The sequence below is a fragment of the Saccostrea echinata genome, unplaced genomic scaffold (genome assembly GCF_033153115.1).
Source record: "Saccostrea echinata isolate AGI-Se365-2 ecotype Australia unplaced genomic scaffold, CSIRO_AGI_Sech_v1 ptg000025l, whole genome shotgun sequence".
Taxonomy (NCBI): Eukaryota; Metazoa; Mollusca; class Bivalvia; order Ostreida; family Ostreidae; genus Saccostrea; species Saccostrea echinata.
The window spans coordinates 13,041,235-13,065,345 of record NW_026889774.1 but is presented as its reverse complement, the minus strand read 5'-3'; the positions used below and the strand labels follow the sequence as shown (position 1 = coordinate 13,065,345).

Here is a 24,111-nt window from a genome sequence, read left to right as displayed (position 1 = left end):
ATCAATTTATTTGTTAATAGCTTGCCTCATTTTAGAAATTGTTTGTCTATAGATCTAGAGCATACTCTTGCGTATCGAATCAACTGGGAGACATAAACCCCATATGCAGGTGATAAGGGTAAATTGATAAGTAAGTAAAGAAAGTTGATGATAGAAAAGTTAAAGTCATCCTGTTTATCATCAAGTTTTGTTGAAAGATTACCTTTAACATCTTTTTCTAGTAAAATATCCAAATATAAATCAGATGTGTCAGACTCTGTGGTATCTTTTATTTCAAGTTCACTGGGATGTATCAAGTTGACATTAATGAAAGTTAAATATTGTTAATTGATAATATGTCATATACTTGTGGCAGACATTCATGAGGTCAGGAAAATGCCATTGTTTGCATGGACAAATCAACAAATTTCTTGATGAAGGACAATTTGGTTTTCTGTAAATGTACTTTTTTCCATGGGTTCGTAATTCTGCAGAATCACAATATCTGTTCAATCAGCGAATAGAGGATCATGCAGATTTCTTGGATTGTCATTGTATGTCCTTAAGTATTTTAAGTACACTGCAACAATTGCTACAGAAAAATTGTAACCACTTACAGTGGAAATTAATCCCATGCTGAAAAAAGCATGTCTGTGGTAGTATTAACATTGTAATGAAGATCATGTGAATCGTGTGAGAAACTCGATCTGCTCTTTGAAAGAAATTTTGTCACAAATGGCTATATTAATCATTACAATAAAAGTACTTCACATTTTTTATTCTTGTCTATTGAACAGTTGCTGTGTAATCCACAACTATATATGATGTGAGCAGGACTCAAGCTTGTTTAAGGAATCACTGTCTAGTTTGTTGGGTATACCAGGACATTAATGACAGTTGGAAACATGGGAAAAATTGCGTAATGGGTGAAACCTGTCATGCATTAATCATCCCACATTTCCAACTGTTGTTACTGTTCCTGACATACCCAACAAACTAGACAGTGATTTTTAGTTCTACTGGTCAGAGTTTATGCGATAGTAAAGTGTCTGTCTGTCCGTCCGTCTGTAAACAATTTTCAAAGCACTACTCCTCCTACAGTTTTGGTCTGATTTCAATATAACTTGGCACACAAGTAGACTACACTAAGATACATAATTCTTTTTATCGGTTTTTGATTTCAATGAACGGTGTTGCCATGGTTACTAAAAATAGAAATTTCTGTGAAATACTTTCAAAATGCTACTCCTCCTACAGTTTTGGTCTGATATCAGTGTAAATTGGCACACAAGTAGACTATACTAAGATACATAATTCTATATATCGGTTTTTGATTTCAATGAACGGTGTTGCCATGGTTACTAAGATTAGAAATTTCTGTGAAAGATTTTCAAAACGCTACTCCTCCTACAGTTTTGATCTGATTTCAATATAACTTAACATACAAGTACAGGGTTGTCCCTAAGAATTGAAATAAAAGGGGACATTTAAAAAGTAGAAGGGGAACTGGGGTTCCTCCCTTACTGGGGAGTTTAGGAGGAATACTGAAATAACCGGGGGATTACATAATTATAGGCGGGATATTCCCTGGCTCCCGGGTCTTAAAGACAACCCTGCAAGTAGACTACACAAAGATATGTAACTGTGTATCCTTGAACGGTGTTGCCATGGTTACTAAAAATAGAAATTTCCTTGAAATACTTTCAAAATGCTATTCCTCCTACAGTTTTGGTCTGATTTTAGTATAACTTGACTCACAAGTAAACTACACTAAGGTACATAATTCTCTGTACCAGTTTTGGATTTTGATGAGCGGTGTTGCCATGGTTACTAAAAATAGGAATTTTTTGAAATACTTTCAAAACGCTACTCCTACTATATGTTTTGTCTGATTTCGGTATAACTTGGCATACAAGTAGACTACACAAAGATACATAATTTCATTATTGCTTTTTGATTTTGTTGAATGATGTTGCCATGGTTACTAAAATCGAAATTTCTGTAAAATTATTTTAAAAGGCTACTCCTCCTACAGTTTTATTCTGATTGCAATAAATCTTGCCACAAAAACAGACTAAACAAAGGATCATTATTCTATTTATTGGCAAAGTTTCACGTCCAAGTGCTACTTTTATCTTCCTTTATAAGTACAACCAGTAGAGCTACATTCTCATCAGAGACTTCTGGTTTATATTAACATTTATATGTGAAACAAAAATGTAAATATAAATAAAAAATGCTGTCTAATGGATATAAAACACTTGAGGCATTCCATGTTAATTTCCATAGTCTACGCTCACTGACATCAGACACAATGACATCCATGGGAGATTGACAAGCATAATACGCATTTGACCTTTCACTTGGCAAAATTTACAGTCGTAAATAACGAGAAATGAACACAAAAATCTTTCAAAGACTTATCATAGAGAAAACAGTTGTAATATATTTACATAAATTCTAGGAGTGTAGGTGTGTTATCATTTTGTGAGTTCACTCACAATATCTATAGTTTTATTGTGAAGATTTAACCATTTATTGTCAATTTCAACAGTTATAAAGCTTTGTATATTTCTTAATTTATGTTTATTTCTATAGCGTAGATAAAAATGATTTTAATATTTTATAGAACAAGATCCAAGATGAATTGGTACGGGTGCAGCCAGGATTCAAATCTGAACTTCTGACTTCTGTAGAAATTTTTCAGAAGGATGTTACTGACTTTGGATTAAGCTATGCAACTGTAAGAGCTCTTTTTAGTTACCATCTTATGTTTATCTGGATACATATCCAGGAGAAGCCTAACCATTGACAAACTCATATTCGTTTCAGTAAGTGCCCATGGTGCTTGCATTTATACAGAACATTGAGAATATATGTATCTCAAAGGGGATGGGGATGGAGATTTATTAAGTATAAAAATACATCAAATATTGTAAAATGATCATTTTTCTTTGTTAAGATTTAAAAAAATATACTGTTTGGTTAAGTTAAAGAGCAACTAATATGTGATATTTAGTTTCCCTATGAGTTTTACTTTTAAAAGTAATGCAAACAGTTGAATCAATAGTTAAAGTACAGCAGCTTGAGATTCAGGGTCAAAGAAGATTTTAGGACAAGGTCGCCAAATGGCAACCTACTTGAAAATGAACTGGCCGTTCTGTTTGTTTGTTTGTATGTTGTTTCACGTCCCTCTCGAGAATTTTTCACTCATATGGAGACGCCACCACTTGCCGGTGGAGAGCTGCAAATTTTGTCCTATACTCGGCACTTACGGCCATTGAGCAGTGAGGGATCTTTTTCGTGCCAGCACCTACTGCGACACGGGACCTCGGTTTAAATGGTCTCATCCGAAGGACCGGTCTCCACGTCCCACAGTGGGATTCAAACCGCGACGTAAGGATCAACTCCTTACTTCGCGACTCTATAGCAGACGCTCTAACCACTGCGCCAAGTGGGCGACAAACTGGCCATTCTGAGATAAAAAGTAAAATTATAGGTCTCCTTTAGATACTTGCAGATTTTCAGGTAAATGCTATTAGAATAACACATTTTTTCATAATAAAAGAAATTGATGCCCCCCCCCCCCCTTTTTTTTTAATATTCAATACCATAATTTACAGAAGATAGGTTATACTTTTTAGCTCTTCTGAGCTATGGCCATTTGTGCGTTGTGCGTCAACTTTTTGGAAAATGGGCCATAACTGAAGAACCCCTTGACCAATTTTTGTCAAATTTTTCGCATAATATCCTTGGCCCAAGGGCTCTCATTTGTACTAAAAACAGGGATGGGACCCTTAAACAAGGGGATATAATCAGGGAAATAAAAGCAAAAGTACTGGTTGCTAAAAAATCTTCTCAAGAACCACAGGGCAGATAATCACCAAACTTACATACAAGGATGAGGATATGATGTAGATTAAAAAGTTGTTCATGGGATTACCCTGGGGCAAAGGCATGGTCTCAAGGTCACTTCAAAGTTGACCAAAATTTACATTTTGTTTAATCTTTGATATTTTGCCCACTATAAGACCTAGCTAGGATCATCAAATCTTAACAGTTGATGCATCTTTGGACCTCATATTGTTGACTCAAAAGTAGGTCACAGTGACCTACTTTTTAAATTTTGCAGGTATTCATTTTAATTTTGATGCTTAACTTGGATACTTTGAAGCCTATGATCATCAAAACTTGTCAGTTTATGCATCATGGGACCTTGATTGATTGTATGTTGTTTAACGTTCCCATTGGAGAATTTTTCACTCATATAGAGACGTCACCTTATACCGGTGAAAGGCTTCAAATTTTGACCTTTACTCGGCACTCAGGGCCATTGAGCAGTGAGGGATCTTTATCGTGCCAACGCCTGCACTGACACGGGGCCTCGGTTTTTAAGGTCTCATCCGAAGGACCTGCAACTTTCACTTCAAAGTGCCGAGCGCATGGTGAAGGAACGGTTGCCACCTATTTTTTATCGACTTAGGTCAGTCGCGGCCGAGATTTGAACTCACGACCTCGAAGTGTGTCGACAAAAAAGTAGTACATCATGACCTACTTTCTGAATTTTATGGCTATAATTTTCTGAACATTAAAGGTCATTATTTCAGAAACTAAGAGGTTTAGAATCATCAAATCTTGTAAGTTGATACACCTAGGGGCCATAAAACAGATTTATTAGAAATAAGTCACAGTGGCCTACTTATGGAATTTACAGGTAATCATTTTCAAATTGTTTTGGAGGCATATTTTGGACACTTTGAAGCATAGGATCATCAAACTTTGTCAGTTGATGCATCTTGAGTCCTCGGAGTGTGTCAACTAAAAAGTAGGTCACCATAACCTACTTTTACAATTTCATGGCTTAATTTGAATATTCCAGATACTGATTGGCTTGGAATCATGAAACTTTGTCAGTTGATGCTTGGGTACCCAGAGTGTGTCAACCAAAAAGGTCACCGTGACCTACTTTTGGAATGTGATGGCTATTTCAGTTACTAATTGGCTTAGAATCATCAAACTTTGTCAGTTGATGTATTTTGGGTCCTCAAAGTGTGTCAACCAAAAAGTAGGTCATTATGACCTACTTTTGGAATTTGATGGCTTTTTAGCTCACCTGAGCTGAAGGCTCAAGTGAGCTTTTCTGATCGAAATTTGTCTGTTGTCTGTCGTCGTTGTTGTCATAAACTTTTCACCTTTTCATCTTCTTCTCCAGAACTACTGGGCCAATTTCAATCAAACTTGGCACAAAGTATCCTTTGGTGAAGGGGATTCAAGTTTGTTCAAATGAAGGGCCACGTCCTCCTCCAAGGGGAGATAATTACGAAATAGCAAAAAATTAATGGCATTATTGAAAAATCTTCTTCTCAAGAACCAATGGGCCAGGTAAGATGAAACTCATGTGGAATTATTGTCAGGTAGTGTAGATTCAAGTTTGTTCAAATCATGACCCCTGGGGGTAGGGTGGGGCCACAATGGACAATAAAAGTTTAACATAGGAGTATATAGGAAAAATCTTCGAAAATCTTAATCTCAAGAACAGCAAAGCCATGATTGGTCAAATTTATATGGAAGCATCCTCAAGTGGTGTAGATTCAAGTTTGTTCAAATCATGACCCCCAGGGGGAAGGGTGGGGCCACAATGGACGATCAAAGTTTTACATAGGAATGCATAAGAAAAATCTTCAAAAATCTTCTTCTCAAGAACAGCAAAGCTATGATTGGTCATATTTATTTGGAAGCATCCTCAGGTGGTGTAGATTCAAGTTTGTTCAAATCATGACCCCCAGGGGTAGGGTGGGACCACAATGGACGATCAAAGTTTAACAGGTATATATAGGAAAAATCTTCAAAAATCTTCTCAAGAACAGCAAAGCTATGATTGGTCAAATTTATATGGAAGCATCCTCAGTTGGTGTAGATTCAAGTTTGTTCAAATCATGACCTCAAGGGGTAGGATGGGGCCTCAGTGAAAGTTCAAACTTGTAGAGAAAAAGGTCACAGTTAGTCAAAAAATTATGTAAGCATCCTTAGTTAGTGTAGATTCAAGTTTGTTCAAACCATCCCCCTCCCCCCTCCCAACTCCCGTTTAGGGGTAGGTTGGGACCACTTATGCATTTAAGCTTTTCAATACTAAACTGATTTTTCCTTTTTTCCTAGCCACAGTGCTCAGGTGAGTGATGTGGCCCCTGGGCCTCTTGTTCAGTTACTAATTGACTTGGAATTATCAAAGTTTGTCAGTTGATGCATCTTGAGTCCTCGGAGTGTGTCAACTAAAAAGTAGGTCACCGTGACCTACTTTTACAATTTCATGGCTTAATTTGAATATTCCAGATACTGATTGGCTTGGAATTATCAAACTTTGTCAGTTGATGCATCTTGGGTACCCAGAGTGTGTCAACCAAAAAGGTCACCGTGACCTACTTTTGGAATGTGATGGCTATTTCAGTTACTAATTGGCTTAGAATCATCAAACGTTGTCAGTTGATGCATTTTGGGTCCTCAAAGTGTGTAAACTAAAAAGTAGGTCATCATTTAGGAATTTGATAGCTATTTCAGATAGTATAAATTGGCTTAGAATCAACAAACTGTCAGTTGATGCGTCCTGAGTCCTCAAAGTGTGTCAATCAAAACATAGGTCACTGTGACCTACTTTTGCAATTTCATGGCTTAATTTGAATATTTTTAGGAATTTGATGGCTATTTCACATACTAATTGGCTTAGAATCATCAAATTTTGTAAGTTGATGCATCTTGAGTCCTTGGAGTGTATCAACCAAAAAGTGAGTCAATGTGACCTACTTTTGCAACTTCAAGACTAAATTTAGATATTTCAGATACTAATTAGCTTGTAATTATCAAACTTTGTCAGTTGTTGCATGCTGACATACTTTTGGAATTTCAAGGCTTTATCCTTATAGATAGGTTACCACGAGGCTTAAAGCAGATGAGCTTATAAGTAAGTAAATTTTTAGAAGAGTGATTCTAGGCCCTTGGGCCTCTTTTTTTTTTTTCAAAACTTTTGGGGTTGCCCAATTTAACAAAACGACCTTTCTAAGGCTCAAGTTTAAAGAAAAATAAATTACTTAAAAGAATTAATCCATTGATGTCTTACAAATTAAATGCCATGAAATGTTCTTGTAAGTATAAAACAAAATTTAAGCCAGGTAAAATTAAACTTTTGATTCTCATCCCCACCCACCCCTCTCAAAGTTCCCCGCCCCGTTGTTATTTATTTTGGTTTTGGGGAATGAAAAGTATTTACATGTATGTTTACTCAGCAAGAGTCAGAATCAAAATTTAAGAGTTATATCTCCCGTCTGTATTAAAAGTCACGGGGGCTATTTATAGCACAAAAGCCATGTGAAGAATGGAGAAAAATCGGCAATAAAAGTAGTTTAAAATATGTGAGGAAAGAGATAATTTGCCAGTATATAGAAGGCAGAAAAGCAAAAATAACATAAATACATCTAGATACCATCACTGGCATGAGCAAGTTTTTGAAGAGATTTTAACGAAGTAAAAACAGACAAAGAAAATGACATCTAGTCAAGATATAATGATATAGCCAGTTGTTTGTAATTATGTACTTAAAAAAAAGATTGTCAGCAGACTTCAGATGATTATAGTGCTATAAAAAATGGTAAATCTTAAAACTGTTCAATATAGGCTTTTCAGTAGAATATTTTACAGTTTTAGACAAAAAAAAAGTTTTGCAAAAATGTCATATTTTTTAAATGTCAAACATGTCAAGTCTCAAGAACGAAAGTATGAGGACAGTGGAAATCTGTGATATTTCACACAAAACAAAGGAGTTGTTGGTAATACTAAAAGGCATTTGGAGAAAGGCCGGTGAGAAGTTGTGACTACCACATGCAGCATATGGAGTTTATGGGATTCGCACCCCATTTTGTGTGGCATGTGCCGTATCTGTGTACTTGAAAATTCATTACCGTACGGTTATAAAAACTATAAATATTTAGTTTTCTATAACAAGAATCTTCTGTAGATATTTAAAACAATAAATAATAAAATCTTCATATTGGCATTAACATAATGTGAAAATTTTGTGTGAAAAGAGTGTTATGTAGATGTTTTCAGTAATAAAAAATAAATCCGCCCACCTGCCCCAATTTTTTAGCAAATTGGGATGAGAATCTAAATTTTAAATTTATATAGCCTTATGTAGATCACCTCATAATTAAGTCTTGTCAATGCACTTAAAGACATATGCAACGTACCTTACCTACTGATAAATTTTCAAGATATTCTTAATTTAAGATTATAGTGCTATCAGAAGTTTGTAGACAAAAGATCAGCATGCATTATGCAGGGGTTTTGAAAAGATATTGATGAAAATTCTTGTATAATTCAAAGAAAAATACACAAAAATTACTAAACATATATTCTAGATGTTTTGTTTATCCAATCTTGTTTTAGAAGAAGCGTACAACAGCATATATAGACATAAAAATGTAGCACACAATTCCTTTAAGTATCGGAACTTATGAAATCCAGGGAAAAAGACAATAAAGTTCAAACTAGGTTGCGTATGTACTTAACAACATGCTTTCCGCTTCCATAATGTGGTGCTGGAAGTTGCATTCATTTATTAAAGGGGCCTGGACACGGATTTGATGTTAATACAGTTAAACTTCGTTATCTCGAAGTTGACGAGACCATTGATGAACTTCGAGATATCAAGGGGTTCGACATATCGAGGGTTATAATTCTAATGAACTTCAAATAAACTTCGTGCAGTGAACATGCACTTAATAGTAGAAACATGTCAAATTCCTTCTTCTTTGAAATTCTGTATACAATTTCTTTAATATACATGTTCATGTATTTAACATTAAAAAGATTTTAATGTCCTCTTTTTTAATTCACAAAACAATACTTTGTATAATATGCACAGTTGTATAATCCTTTTAACTACCCGGCAAGTCAACCGCTAGCATCGTTTCCCATGTATACATAGCCAGATATCATCTATGCATTGTAAATTTAAAACTGGTCGCTGTCAGAATAACGCAAACGAAATATACAATTTTTTTTATTGGAAGAACATAATCATACGTGTATAATCAGTTAAAAGAAAAGATTTTACCATAATAAAATCAAATGCAAAAGAAGAAACACGCACTTTTGTGGAAAATTATCCTGACTTCGAGATAACGCATGTGATTTTAATGAATGGGTACACAATTTTACTTCGAGATAACAGGGGTATTTGACATTACTGTGTTCAACATAGAGGGATTATTTTAATCATTTATAAAGCAAATTTCGTCGGGACCGTGGTCTTACTTTGACATATCTGGGGTATTCAAGATATCCGTGTTCAAGATTTCGAAGTTTAGCTGTATTTTCTCAAATTTTCTGTATAATATCACGAGTTATATGTAGCTATAGCATTTCACACGCAAATATAATAAAAAACTTATTTTATCTGGAATTATTAAAACTACGAATTTCAGGACGCATTTGATTGACACATTTTTGCACTTTCACAAAGTAAACTTTATCCTTAATACTCAAGAAAAGTAGAAATTTTGTTGTGTAATAATGAAAAATATTAAAACCATAATCCAGAAAATTCAGAGTAGAAATGTGAGAAAGCAAAACCAACTCACCAGTATTGTAAGTCCGTGTCCAGTGTTGTGTTCAGAGTTAAACAAATTGAACACACCCGGTGAAAACGTAAATTTTTTTTTTTAAACAGGGCATGAGCTCTGTTATTGTTCATGTTTATGTCTCACCGGGTGTGTTCAATTTATTAAACTCTGCACACATCCAATGAGCACGGACTGACAATACTGGTGAGTTGGTTTTGCTTTCTCACATTTCTACTCTGAATTTTCTGAATTATAGTTTTCATAATTACGCTTACGATGTAATAAGGGTATGAACCCAAGTCCCAGATAAAGTCGCCCTCTGTATGTGTTCTGAGGATAGAGAGAGTATTGTGTTACATGTGAGCATTGTTGACCCAGATTTATGTTTCTTAGGAAGGACCTATGTGTGAAGGAATCTCTCCAACAGAGGCCAACGACCGTTTGACTGTGTATCAGGTATGTATGGAACATTCTGCTTATTTGAGTCTACTTTTTAAGTCACCTGAGTTAGGTGATCAGATGCTATGATGGGTTATGTACCTGTTTTAAGCAAGATGTTTTATGGTATGGCATTTTGGCTTTTTCTTGTCTGACTCATAACTTAAATACTATCAGGCCTAGAATAATAAAACTTTTTCAGCTGATACTTCTCAGGTAGAAGGTGTGTTGCACATTAAAATAGGTCACTGTCACCTTTAATTAAGATGATATGGCTAAATATGGTGAAATCCTCTAAGGCTCATAAATGGAAAACTATTTGACCTTGCCTAGAATCATTAACCTTGGTCAATTAATAATGCATCTTAGGTAGATATTGTGTCACACCCTACAAAAAGGTCATTGTGACCTTAAAATGATATATATTTTTTTAAAAGATCTGTTTTAATGGAGATAATCCCTATTGATATAAAGAGTATTGCACTATCCTTATTATGAAAGTTACATCAAGAAAATCATGAAAGTAGCACATTTTATTGCATGCTTGCTTGCCACACTGTTTGCATGAAACCCTTAGAGGCATGCATATATTGCTGCAAATTTTTCACAAAATGACACATGGTTTACATGAAATGGTACATGGGTTGCACGAAACAAAAAGCACATGAAAGTCATTTATTTCAATGGGGTAGTAGCATGTTTTAGGGTTTGAACATTTAAAAAGGCAGTGCCTATGTAATGGGCCTCTTGGTGTCTTTGTTTTTGTTTTTTTTAATAAAAATAATTTGATATAAATGTTCATGTGAATCTTTGGCTAACTGAATAAGCCGCAAAATCTGATTTAGTTTGAACATTTATTTATATTTTTCTACTTTTATTTGCAGTCGCAGTTTGACGAGTTGTTCAACAAATATGGAATATACTCTGCTGGAGAGCAGCTTTTTGGGCTCTCTGTAACAGAGTATCCAGGTCTTATGAGAATCAAGAAAGAACTAGGGCTTCTACAAAAGCTATATGGATTGTATTCCAATGTTATGACGGTCATTAATGGATACTTTGATATTCTTTGGACTGAAGTGGATATTGAAAAGATCAACAGTGAACTAAATGACATGCAAAACAGGTAAAATAGAAATGTGGCTCTGGCTTAAAGTAAGGGAAATTATGAGATACATGTAGACAAGAATTAGGAAAAACAATGATGATAAAAACGTGTCAAGTTTATGTTATGTTTTTAAAATTATCAAGAAGTTCATATTCACACAACGTCAAGTATTTCAGTTTTGGTAAAACTGCAGGTGTTAAGGTGCATGCATACATTCAGCTATATCTATAATCATCTCATTGTATTCAACTAGTGAAGTGTCAGACTGTATAAACAAAAGTTGGTGAGAACCATAAATAATAATTGTCAAAACAAGTTTATCAGAGTAAATGCAGAATTCTGGTATTTTTCTCATCAGAATATGTAAAGAAATTATAGAGAAGAAATACAGTTGAACTTTGCTTTTGTGGCAGGCAGATGGGTTTGATTGCTGGTGGCCAGATTGCTCTGGTAGCTAGAGCACCTGACGAGAGATTCAGGGGGTCAGGGTTCAAATCCGGGTCTGGTCTAGCTATCACATTTTTCCTCCTTTCCTATTATTCTATTTTGAACTTGGAATTCTCAAATGTGATGGATACATCGAATGAGTTGGAACTCCCAACCTTTCTTCATGTTATTTACCCTCAATATCTCAAACCCTTGGATATCTGGAAGTATTTTCTTGGTCCCATCAAGTTCAAGATAATGAGGTTTGACTGCATGCACAAAATGGTTTTGTGCTTTGTTTTTAAATTCAGAAAGCCCGAGTCCACCAAAAAATTGGAAGGTCAACCAAATGTTCTGGACTAGCTGGACCGTAGGTCCACTTAAAATTTAAACACCGTATTGAAAAATACACAGTAAAATTCCGTTTTTTCTATAAACCGACATATTAACAATAAATAAATATGGTAAAATTTGTTTTAGGTAAATATTTAGTTGAGTATATATTTTACATGTAATATTGATGACTACAATAACAGTAACATTGAGACGCAAGAACATTCAACACGGACCTTGAAAAAGAAGCATGTAAAATTCGTGCCAAATTAGTCAGTCTGTCCTTTGTTTATTTAATGCACAGAAAGGTGTGAAAATGTACACTGGGTAACAGGAAATCACTTCACTCCTGAACGCACACTGATGGCCAGGCTTGGAGATGATTAGAATTGATTGACAGCTGCATTTATGCATTGTTTATTTTTTTAGATCTTCAAACAGGCATGATTTATATTTTATGAACATGTTATCTGCATTTTCTTTTTTTCTGCTATATATTAAATCACAATTAAGAATCAAATAATTGCAGTTTATTTGAATAAATAATAATTTAAAAAAATAATAAATAAATAGATATACTTTGGTCGTTTTGCATCGTAGTAAAAAATTGTTCTAGCCATAGATACATGAAAAATTCACTCGTTTATATGTAAAACTTAATTATTGGGATTTTAAATTTTATCTACCGTTGGAAGCAAAATAAATGCTGGTTTTTATCATTGTAAATAAATGATATTAAAATAACAAATATTTTGAATATATAGATTGTGTTCTTTTTTTAAAATATTGAAAATATATTAAAGAATGTTGCTCAGAAACTCCTGACTAATTGATTTGTTCCAGTTGATTGGTTAAACTTATACTTTATTCATTAGTCTGACTGGACTGGGTACATATGTTAGTTTCAAGCCTTGTGTAATGAATTCATTCATTAATTCAAACATTTATGAAGATCCACCAGAATTTGAGAAGGTCCACCAATAATTTTTGACAAGTGGACCTGTGGTCCACCAAGGTAAAAAAGTTAGTGTCGAACCCTGAAAGCTGGATTAACTTTTTAACTTCTTTTTAAACGATGTGGAACCCACTGTATTCTAAACAGTACTGCATAAAATTATGTGGAACCCAATGTATTCTAGAAGCTTTCACAACTTATGTAATTTTCCTTCGTGAGTTAATAAATTAAAGGGTCATCTAAAATAGCAACAAAGAAGGTGCCTTGTAGAGAAGAATTTTAAAAATTCCCTAATACATAAATGCTCAATTTCTAATTTCTAATTGATTTCAGAGTCAATCACTGATTAAAGAAACATGCATGATAATGATTGTTACTAATGTATGGCTTCTGTTAATGTCTCTTTTGTTATATAAACCAAATTGGTCACATATCACATAAAATCCTAAGATACATGTAAGTTACCAATAGGTCTTGGTTCTTCATTTTCATTTAGATAGTAGATGAAAACTACAAGCAACAGAAGAAACTATGTCATAGTCAAGTTTTATATTCAAAGTAACAGCCTTTTGCATTTTTTTTCCATTTTTCTACACATTGGAGATTTTGCAAGCATTGTACCCAAGACCAATTATCAATCTTCACCAGAAGTCATATTAAAGTGAAATGGTCAAGTGTAGCTTTCACATTAACATCTATGTTTACTAGCTGCAATCATTTAGCATTTGTAAAAGTCACTGAAAGTTAGTTCTTGAGCATTATGGCAGTTTAAACTTTAGTGTATTTAAATAGAAGTTCATATTCTGTTTTAGTCACATGAAGGCAAGACAGAAATCACGAGAAAATAGTTTTTCCAAGATCAAGAACAAATTAATTAAAAGACTTTTAAAAGGCAGTTACCGGTATATGTGTAATCACTTGAAGTTTGAATTTTTGAATTTTAAGTTATGATGCAACATAGATTTCTATTTTGGTTATAGGTGCAGAAGGCTTCCAAAGGCACTTAAAGAATGGCAGGCATATCAAGATTTAAAGCAAAAAATCGACGACTTTAGTGAATCGTGCCCTCTGCTAGAGTTGATGTCGAACAAAGCAATGAAAGAACGTCATTGGGATAGAATTGCCAAGCTTACAGGCCACACTTTTGACTTTGATTCTGAAAATTTCACTCTGAGAGATATTATGAAAGCCCCTCTTCTAAAGCATAAAGAGGATATTGAGGTCAGTTTCTAGTAAATTGCCAAATGCATTTTATACAATGCTATATAAAAAACAAAAGAAAAACCAAAAACAATATTTCTTATAAAGATGTAGCACTTGATTTTCTTTTTTAGGATGTTTGCATTTCTGCAGTAAAAGAGAAAGATATTGAAGCCAAGCTTGCTCAGGTTGTCAGTGACTGGACTGGAAGGATTCTCTCTTTCTCTAATTTCAAAGCAAGAGGAGAATTGTTACTAAAAGGGGGTGAAACATCAGAAATAATCACATTTCTGGAGGACAGCTTGATGGTTCTGAGCTCCTTACTTAGCAACAGGTTTCAAATATAAAAATATTGTCACTCCAGGGCTCAACATTAAAGTTTCTCCATTTGTCTTCGTAAAGTTCATTTGTATGTGCATATCCATATCCACTTACTTAATATATTTGAAGATGATGGCTCCAAATTTGAATTTTATGTTGGAAGACTCAATATAAAATTTTTATTGGATATTGTATGATAGAGATGTGCAGCCAGGAGTACTGGTTTTGTTTAGTCATCATACACAAGTTTCCTTCTTTGCATGTGATCCTAAATTGATACTGAATGCTATACATATTATTTTAGGTATAATGCCCCTTTTAAAAAGACAATTCAGGAATGGGTAGCAAAACTGTCTAACACAACAGACATTCTTGAGAATTGGTTGATTGTTCAAAATCTTTGGGTGTACTTAGAAGCAGTCTTTGTTGGTGGAGATATTGCCAAGCAGCTACCACAGGTAAGGATATGTGTCAATCATTTTCACACAGCTTTAGCTATATGTAACCCCTTTCCCTTTTCTCCCAAAGATGAAGTTGGTGGTGGGGGGTGGTATATAGGAATCACCTAGTATGTTTGTCTGTCTATCCCATATCATGTCCAAGCAATAAATCTGGCATGGAGAAACATTAGAAGTCCAGACTTGGCAAAAAGAGGTCGCTGATTACCAGAGTTTTTATCTTAAACTGGAGCTTGGAACATATGGACATAATAAAGATCATGGAGTTGGTAAGATTGAATTAAAAGTATTGAGCTTTTTCAAAAAAATATTTTCAGGATATTTTGAACAATAGAGGGCAGGTAGTTTTTTGTCTGTTTAATGTCCCTTGGAGAATTTTTCTCTCATATTGAGATGCTACCACTTGCTGGTGGAAAGCTGCAAATTTAGACCTGTACTTGGCATTTAGGGTCTTTGAGCTGTGAGAAATCTTTTCATGCCAGCACCTACTGTGACGGGGGGCCTTGGTTTATACTGTTGCATCCAAAGGACTGGTCTCCACATCCCACAGTGGGATTCAAACCCCCCCCGACGTAAAGATAATCTCCTTACTCTGCAAATAATCTAGAACAAATGCTCTAACCACTGAGCCATGCAGCTTGAAGGCAAGTAATAATTTGACCTGAGTCTAAGCTAAGGTCATTTGAACAAGGTCACAGGGTTAAGAAGTGTGAAATTCTTGTCAATGCTATAGTTTCGTAGCACTGATATCTTCAAAAATCTTCTCCAGTACTCTAGACATCAAGCAGTTAAATTTTTAGCAAGATGATGATGAGTAATGAGTTCTATTATAAAATTGTGCAATTCATGGTACAAGCTGACTACAGGGTTCAGGTTCCAGGGATGGGTTAAGGTTGGCATATATTGAAAAAGCATTATATCTATAAAATTTTCTACTAGCAGACAAACTCTTTGCATGATGAAAGTAAATTCTTAACCTTTTTTTTTTACCAAAACTATGAATTTCTTGGCCCCTGGGTCCATTATTGAGGCCTTAGGGTGGGGATTATTTGGTCATGTATTGAAAAACACATCATTAAAATTTTCTCTACTCGGAGACATTAAATAGATTAACTGATCACATGATCACTTAGCCCTCTGCCAGAAGAATGACAGATCCATAGCTCCTGGGCCAATGATTCAGGCCACAGGTTTGGGCTTAGCTGCAGATTTGTAGCTCTCTGGTCTGAAAAAAATTGGGATGAATGATTAGAGTACGTACCACCCATTGAAAAAGTGTATATTTATTGCACACAAAAAGGTGTGCTGTTTCTTGATTTATTTCTCCTTGTATTTAAGCTGCCATCTCCAAATATTACTAACAATGTGATCCTGGCCTCTAAATATATTCTTTACTACTTTCACAACAAAACTGTATGTGGGACTGTGTGTTTGTTGGACTGCCCAAAATGGCAACGTAAATATGGGTGAAATTTTCAATGGTCTCAATTTCAGGCCCAGGGGAGCTATCAACAACAGTTTTGGGGAATGTTTTGTAATTTTTGACCCCATGACTTTGGCTTGGAAGTTTGAACTACTTTTCAAAAAAATTAACATTTGTGATAACTTTCTGTTATTTGTCTAAAAAATTTGAAAGTTTTAAGGCAAGGTTATTACAGTTATTATTACCTAGGACCATATAATTATTGTCTATTTTTATTGTATGAAAGAATATCACAATATGCTATGTAACTCATTATTTTACTTTTGATGTAAGATGACTTTAATTTTTAGGAAGCAAAAAGATTTCAAAACATTGACAAATCTTGGGTAAAGATAATGCTGCGTGCGCATGAATGCAACAATGTTGTTCAGTGCTGTGTTGGGGATGAAACCCTTGGACAGCTTTTGCCACATCTTCTTGAACAACTCGAATTATGCCAGAAGTCATTGACAGGGTATGCATTTGTTGATCCTCTATTGACTAGAAATAAATTGCATCTAAAAATGATACCATAGACCAGGGATGTGTATATTAATGGGATTGGCAAATTCTTCAGCACCATGTCAATTTTCAAAACATCACACAAAACCTTGCAAGTTTTTTCAAACTTTATTTAAGCCCATGGGCCTCTTGTTTTTGAAGCAATAACTCAAACAGTTTTTATTAGCTCACCTGAGCCGAAGGCTCAAGTGAGCTTTTCTGATTGAAATTTGTCCGTTGTCTGTCGACGTTGTCATAAACTTTTCACATTTTCATCTTCTTCTCAAGAACCACTGGGCCAATTTCAACCAAACTTGCCACAAGGTATCCTTGGGTAAAGGGGAATCAAGTTTGTACAAATGAAGGGCCACGCCTTCTTCCAAGGGGAGATATTCATGAATTCATGAAAAATTAATGGCATCATTTAAAAATCTTCTTCTCAAAAACCATTGTGCTTGAAAATATGAAACTTATATGGAAGCATCCTCAGGTAGTGTAGATTCAAATTTGTTCAAATCTTGACCCCCAGGGGTAGGGTGGGGCCACAATGGGCAATCAAAGTTTTACATAGGAATACATAGGAAAAATCTTTAAAAATCTTCTTCTCAAGAACAGCAAAGCCATGATGGGTCATATTTATATGGAAGCATCCTCAGGTAGTGTAGATTCAAGTTTGTTCCAGTCATGACCCCCGGGGGTAGGGTGGGGCCACAATGGGGGATCAAAGTTTACATAAGAAAACATAGGAAAAAGCTTTAAAAATCTTCTGATCAAGAACAGCAAAGCCATGATTGGTCATATTTATATGGAAGCATCCTCAGTGTAGATTCAAGTTTGTTCAAATCATGACCCCCAGGGGTAGGGTGGGGCCTCAATGGGTGATCAAAGTTTTACATTGGAATATATAGGGAACATCTTTAAAAATCTTCTTCTCAAGAACAGCAAAGCTATGATTAGTCATATTTAAATGAAAGCATCATCAGGTAATGTAGATTCAAATTTGTACAAATCATGATCCCCTGGAGAATAGAGGGGCCATAACAGGGGATCATACAAAGGAATACAAAGGATATATCAATCAAAATTTTCTTCTTAAGAACAGCAAAGCCATTATTCGTCATATTAATTCAAAAGCATCCCTATGAAGTTTAGATTCAAGTTAGTTCAAGTAACCCCCCCCCCCCCCCCCCTTCCGAACCAGTTTTATATTTAAACTTTTCAAGACTGAACTGATTTCTGCTTTTTCCTAGCCAGAGTGCTCAGGTGAGCGATGTGGCCCCTGGGCCTCTTGTTGAAATATTGATTTCTAAATAAAGGATAAATAAGCATTAAAATATGTTAATAATATGTATGATTTTATAGCCTGTTATAAACAGAGAGTAATTAATTATTTATACCGAAATTTTTATTTAACGATAATTTGTGTTTTTAGCTCACCTGAGCTGAAAGCTCATTTGAGCTTTTCTGATCACCCGTCGTCCATCCGTCTGTCCATCTGTCCGTCCATCCATCTGTAAACTTTTCACATTTTCAACTTCTTAAGAACCACTGGGCCAATTTTAACCAAACTTGGTGCAAAGCATCCTTGGGTAAAGTGAAGTTTAAATTATTAAAGTGAAGGACCAACTTCCCTTCAAAGGGGAGATAATCAAAAAAATACAAAATTCAGGTTGGGTCATTAAAAAATCTTCTTTTCAAGAACCACCTGGCCAGAAAAGCTAAAACTTACGTGGAAGCATCCTGGGGTAGTGTAGATTGTAAATTGTTCAAATCCTGACCTTTGGGGGAAGGGTGGGGCCACAATAGGGAATCCAAGTTTTACATTGAAATATACAGTAAAAATCTTTAAAAATCTTCTTCTCAAGAACCACTTGGCCTCAAAAGCTTAAACTTATGTGGAAACATCCTAAGATAGTGTAGATTCTAAATTGTTCAAATCATGACCCCCAGGGGTAGGGCGGGGCCACAATAGGGAATCCAAGTTTTACATTGAAATATATAGTAAAAATCTTTAAAAATCTTCTTCTCAAGAACCACTGGGCCAGAAAAGCTTAAACTTATGTGGAAGCATCCTGGGGTAGTGTAGATTCTAAATTGTTCAAACCATGACCCCCAGGGGGTAGGGCGGGGCCACAATAGGGAATCCAAGTTTTACATTGAAATATATATAGTAAAACTCTTTAAAAATCTTCTTCTCAAGAACCACTGGGCCAGAAAAGCTTTAACTTATGTGGAAGCATTCTGGGTAGTGCAGATTCTAAATTGTTCAAATCATGACCCCCGGGGGTAGGGCGGGCCAAAATAGGGAATCCACGTTTTACATTGAAATATGCAGAAAAACTCTTTAAAAATCTTCTCAAGAACCACTGGGCCAGAAAGGCTGAAACTTATAAGGATGCATCCTGGGGTAGTGTAGATTTTAATTGTTCAAATCATGACCCCTGGGGGTAGGGTGGGGCACAATATGTACCATAAGGGGGGGGGGGGGGGGGAGAGAAATCAGGTGAAAATCAGCAAGGCCAAAGTTACTCAGGTGAGCATTGTGGCCCATGGGCCTCTTGTTATTGTGCAGGTGATAATTGGTGTTGGACCGTTAGAATGTTTGAGAATAGCAAATTTATGTATATACACATGATTATCATCCTATGGGGTAATCTCACTGAATGGTATATGCACCGCATTGACAGATCTATGTGTTGTTTGTTTATCTCCGTGCAGAATATTTAAACTTATTGATTAAAAAAATGCTAGATAATTATAGGAGTGAAACGGTTCACCGCGGTATTGATTCGCCGCGGTATTTTTTCTGGGTTTGATACACGGTGCAAAATCTCTAATTTTCGGTTCGGTTCATTTTTCGGTCGGGATCGTTATTCAGTTGGGTTTGGCATAAGGTAAAACACGTACAGTACCTGCATCGTTATTCTTTACAGGATACACGATACGATAGGATAAACGGACGATATGATAGGATACACGCACGATAGGACAGGATACACGCACGATAGGATAAACGCAAAATACGATAAACGCAAAACACGATAGACCTAATAAACGATCTTCACGATAGGATAAACGCAAAACCTGATAGGATTGTTTCAAAATGCGAAACGTTTATTGACAAGACGAAAATTTTCCTTTTTACTAGTTAAATAATTTTAATTACTTACAAAGCCGCAAATCTAAATGTTAAAATATATTAATTTTATCATGATAAAACATTTGAGGTAATGGTGCTTTGTAAAAAATACATGTACGTTTTTTCCGTCAATAAAACTGATCGTCATCAAATTCAAACTGTAATTATTTAAGATTAGTTCCAATCTATGATGCAAATTAAGCGATTGTTTGTGTAATTATACAAATGTCTAAATTCCATCGAATCATTAAATTTGAATTTTGAATTGTTTAATTACGGAGATTTTAATTTATAGGTGGCTCAAAAATTCTGTAGACAAGCAAAGTTTTACACCCATGTGCAATAGATTCACGAAACGCTTTAAATATATTCATTATTTTAATAAATGAAACCTTATGAAATTCATAACAAACATTGATTATTTTTATGGAATAACTCCATGTAAAAAAGTGAAATATTTAGATTCAATATCTTGTGCTAGAAGTCTGCGATGTATCTAAAATCACTTTTAATAATCTGTATTTAATAATTCAAATCTTACAAAAAAAATTACTTGTCATAATTTGGGGGGTGGGATTTGAAAAAAAAAAAATCATTATTATTATTTAATGTTAATGCTTTCTCCTCAAAGTTTTTATCAACTTGTTTAAAATTTATATTTTATATAAATTAATTTTATTTTTATTACTTTTTAAACACATGACTTGCTGAAATTGCTAGTTGCATTGCCACAGACTGAGCACTGGACTGTGATTAAATAATCTCTCCTATATATAAATATATATGTTACACATATCCCGTGCACATAGAAAGTATTTACATATTCCAAGTACATACATTGTATAAAATTATGTATATATGTGGAAGGAGACCAGCCAAAACAAATTGAATTCAATAAAATTAATAAACATCACTAGATCTGTCATCATCTAGTGTCCGAAAAAAAAATACCGCATTTCCATTCTTTTGTATTTATTCTCTGGTATTTCTAATACTATAGGCATGTAAGATTAAGAAGGGAGCATGCAGTCATATACATAAGTTACAGTGTACCAACATGTGTAGTATAGAGTAGAAATATAATGATTATATTGCCCATCAACAATAATAATGTCTTTAGCCTCTTTTGCTTGCTTTTCAAAACATTTCTTTTTAGACCCCCGCCCCCATTGTTTGCTTTTCAAAACATTTCTTTTTAGACCCCCGCCCCCAAAGAGATGAAATTGCTTTCTACGTATGCCTATGTTATAAACATTTACAATAACAGAATTTGTATCTACTATAGACGCGTGTATGCTAAGCTTACAATGTATGTGAATATATTTATTGGGTACTTAAACTTTGTATTAAATAAATAACATTGAATTATTACATACTCTTGTTTACAACATATTGGAACATATTACACAAAAAAAAAATTATAAATTAATTTCCACAATACGAAAAGTGGATTTTCAGACTGAATAATTGTAAATTATTGCTATTAGACTTTGTATTAATTGTTACAAAATTTATCTTATATAGAACTACATCGGCAAAATTAGACAAAACTTTGTAATAAATTATGAAAGTCTCAATCCCACTTAAGGCATAGTCAGCGGGGAAGAAGGGGGGGGGGGTGTTCCATAACCACTCAAAAAAAAGATCCGATTCAAAGAGCATAAAATAAATAAATAAATAAATAAATAAAAATATATATTGACTTCTTGAATATAGTCAAGTATTAAATGCAATCGATAAACACTAATATTAAATTCAAGGTATTTACTCGTTTTGTGTATCACGGCAGATCCGGGGATTTCTTTTAATTTTTTTTACGTGTATCTTTGAGGCGCCTTTACTAAGAAAAAAAATCCTGCGAGGCAAAGTTCATATTTTTCTGCTAAGAATTATTTAGCATATTCTTTGATTAGTAGAATGTTTCTTTTTAATTTTACATAGAAAACCCGAAGATCCGGAAGTACCACAAGCGCATTTTTTTTTTTATTTGGTCACACCAATAATGTAATACTGTAAACCTATAAAAATTATATAAAATTATACAAATGAACTAAATCAACAGAGTTTGGGGGACTAAACTCACCTATATTTTATTTGATCCATTTATTAAATTTTTGATCTGTAATGGAAGTGTACATTTACCAATTTTCTTAGTACAAAATCTTTAATTGTTAATTAAGTGTTGTTCAAATGATATCCAGAAAATAAGAAAAGCATTTCATTGAAACCTAGTAGGATTCAAGGTAAATATCAGACACCAGGTGAGAGAGGAGTTCAGGTATGTCGACGTTGAATACACACGGGCCAGTCATGTAGGGGGAAAGGGGGGTGGATTCTTGAAATGACAAGAAGACAGTGTACTGTTTAGGCAGGTACATATAGGTGTCAGTTCTCTTGTCACGGAAGCGCTTCCACCTGTCACTTAATTACGGTATATACATGTAGACTCACTTCATTTCCTACGTCGAAATAGGTAAGTTGTATAATAAAAATTGGTATGGTTTTGTTTATTTTTTTTATTTAGTTTTTGTTTTTACACCTTCTAAATGCAGTAGTCAAATATGAATGGCAAACATCTATATTATAATATATAATTATCATATGATGAATTGAATGGAGCATGTTCATGTAAAATAACTGTAATTTAACTTGTTGACACATCAGAGAAACAAATAAATAAACTTGCGCACATAGACAAAATTTATGTTTCCGTTATTGATAGAAAGGATTGACTTACCTGTAATAATGATGCTCCTATTTTTTATTTATAATTTATTTTTGCACACATACCTACTGCTTTATGTTTCTATAATTATCAAAACAAAGTTAATAAAGGTCTTGCTTTTGTGACTCTGACTGTGTAAAGGAATTATAAATCGACAAATTAAAGAAAAAAAATAACGAATGAATAGTAGATGGATTATTTCATGTCCAAAAATAGAATTTGACTTTTGATTTATGCTCTCTGCTTGGTCACAGTACTTTATTTATTTATTATTTATTTATTTATTTTCTTAAACAAATACCCTAAACCCTTGAAAATAAGCCGCGGCTTATTTTAAGTTTTGGTAAGAAAGTGGGGGCTTATTTTCAAAACTGTCTTATTTTCAAATCGCGGCTTATTATCAAAACAAAAAATCGGTAAGCGACGAGAGCATAATCACGGCTTACTATCAAAACAAAAAATAAATAATCGATCGGTTGTGAACACAGGCACTTGTTTTGGTAATAAATTTTTAACCCATAGTATAATAATAACACAAGGTATCTAACTCCGATTTACACGGAGTACCCCCCTCCCCCAGAATCGCACTCATATACACTTCAGAGGAAATACACTGACAAACTGTTTATACCTATGTTTTCTACGATAATTTATCTACACAACCATATATGGCATGCTTGTCTTTATTTTCTTTAGTCTCCGTAAACAGCGTCAAAACTCTGCTCGTCGAGTGGAAAAGTCGAATTCAACCATGAAATGGTATGTGCTAATCCCGCACAGAGATTTTGATTGGCTAAAAATCTGTTTCTAAAATTACATCGGATAAACATACGTAATGTTTTCAGGGAAAATCAGACGTAAACAAGTTCTATTTACTCATGCAATATTTAAACACTGGAATTGAATTTTTAAACCCACTCATTTTTTAATTTTGTTATCTGTGCGGGATTAGCACATACCATTTCATGGTTGAATTCGACTTTTCCACACGGCGAGCAAAGTTTTGACGCTGTTTACGGAGACTAAAGAAAATAAAGACAAGCATGCCATATATGATTGTGTAGATAAATTATCGTAGAAAACATAGGTATAAACAGTTTGTCAGTGTATTTCCCCTGAAAGTGTAAATGAGTGCGATTCTGGGGGAGGGGGGTACTCCATGTAAATCGGAGTTAGATACCTTGTGTTACTATTATACTATGGGTTAAAAATTTATTACCGAAACAAGTGCCTGTGGTTGTGAACTACAACATTTGGCCGAATATGATAGGCACGGCTATCATTTGGACATACTGTAGTATAAGCCAATTTCTTGTTGTTTACCGCTATATTTAAAACCTTAGTAAATTATTGTTAGAACGTAAACTTGTTGAAAATGTTAGATTTAACTATCTGTTGATAGTTAAATAATATCGGAAAGCGAGTTAAAATTAATTTTAGCTGCATATTCCAGCC

General features: G+C 34.4%; 1 protein-coding gene across 1 annotated transcript in view; it reads left to right on the top strand.

Annotated features, from left to right (window-relative positions):
- The window catches only part of LOC133192042 (dynein axonemal heavy chain 8-like), a 229,870-nt gene that overhangs the window by 80,386 nt on the left and 125,373 nt on the right, over positions 1-24,111 (top strand). The window contains exons 28-34 of the mRNA XM_061327885.1: positions 2,609-2,722; positions 9,987-10,049; positions 10,916-11,154; positions 13,831-14,071; positions 14,185-14,384; positions 14,676-14,829; positions 16,603-16,766. Of these exons, the coding sequence (XP_061183869.1) occupies positions 2,609-2,722; positions 9,987-10,049; positions 10,916-11,154; positions 13,831-14,071; positions 14,185-14,384; positions 14,676-14,829; positions 16,603-16,766 (1,175 nt within the window). The remainder of the gene's footprint in view (positions 1-2,608; positions 2,723-9,986; positions 10,050-10,915; positions 11,155-13,830; positions 14,072-14,184; positions 14,385-14,675; positions 14,830-16,602; positions 16,767-24,111) is intronic.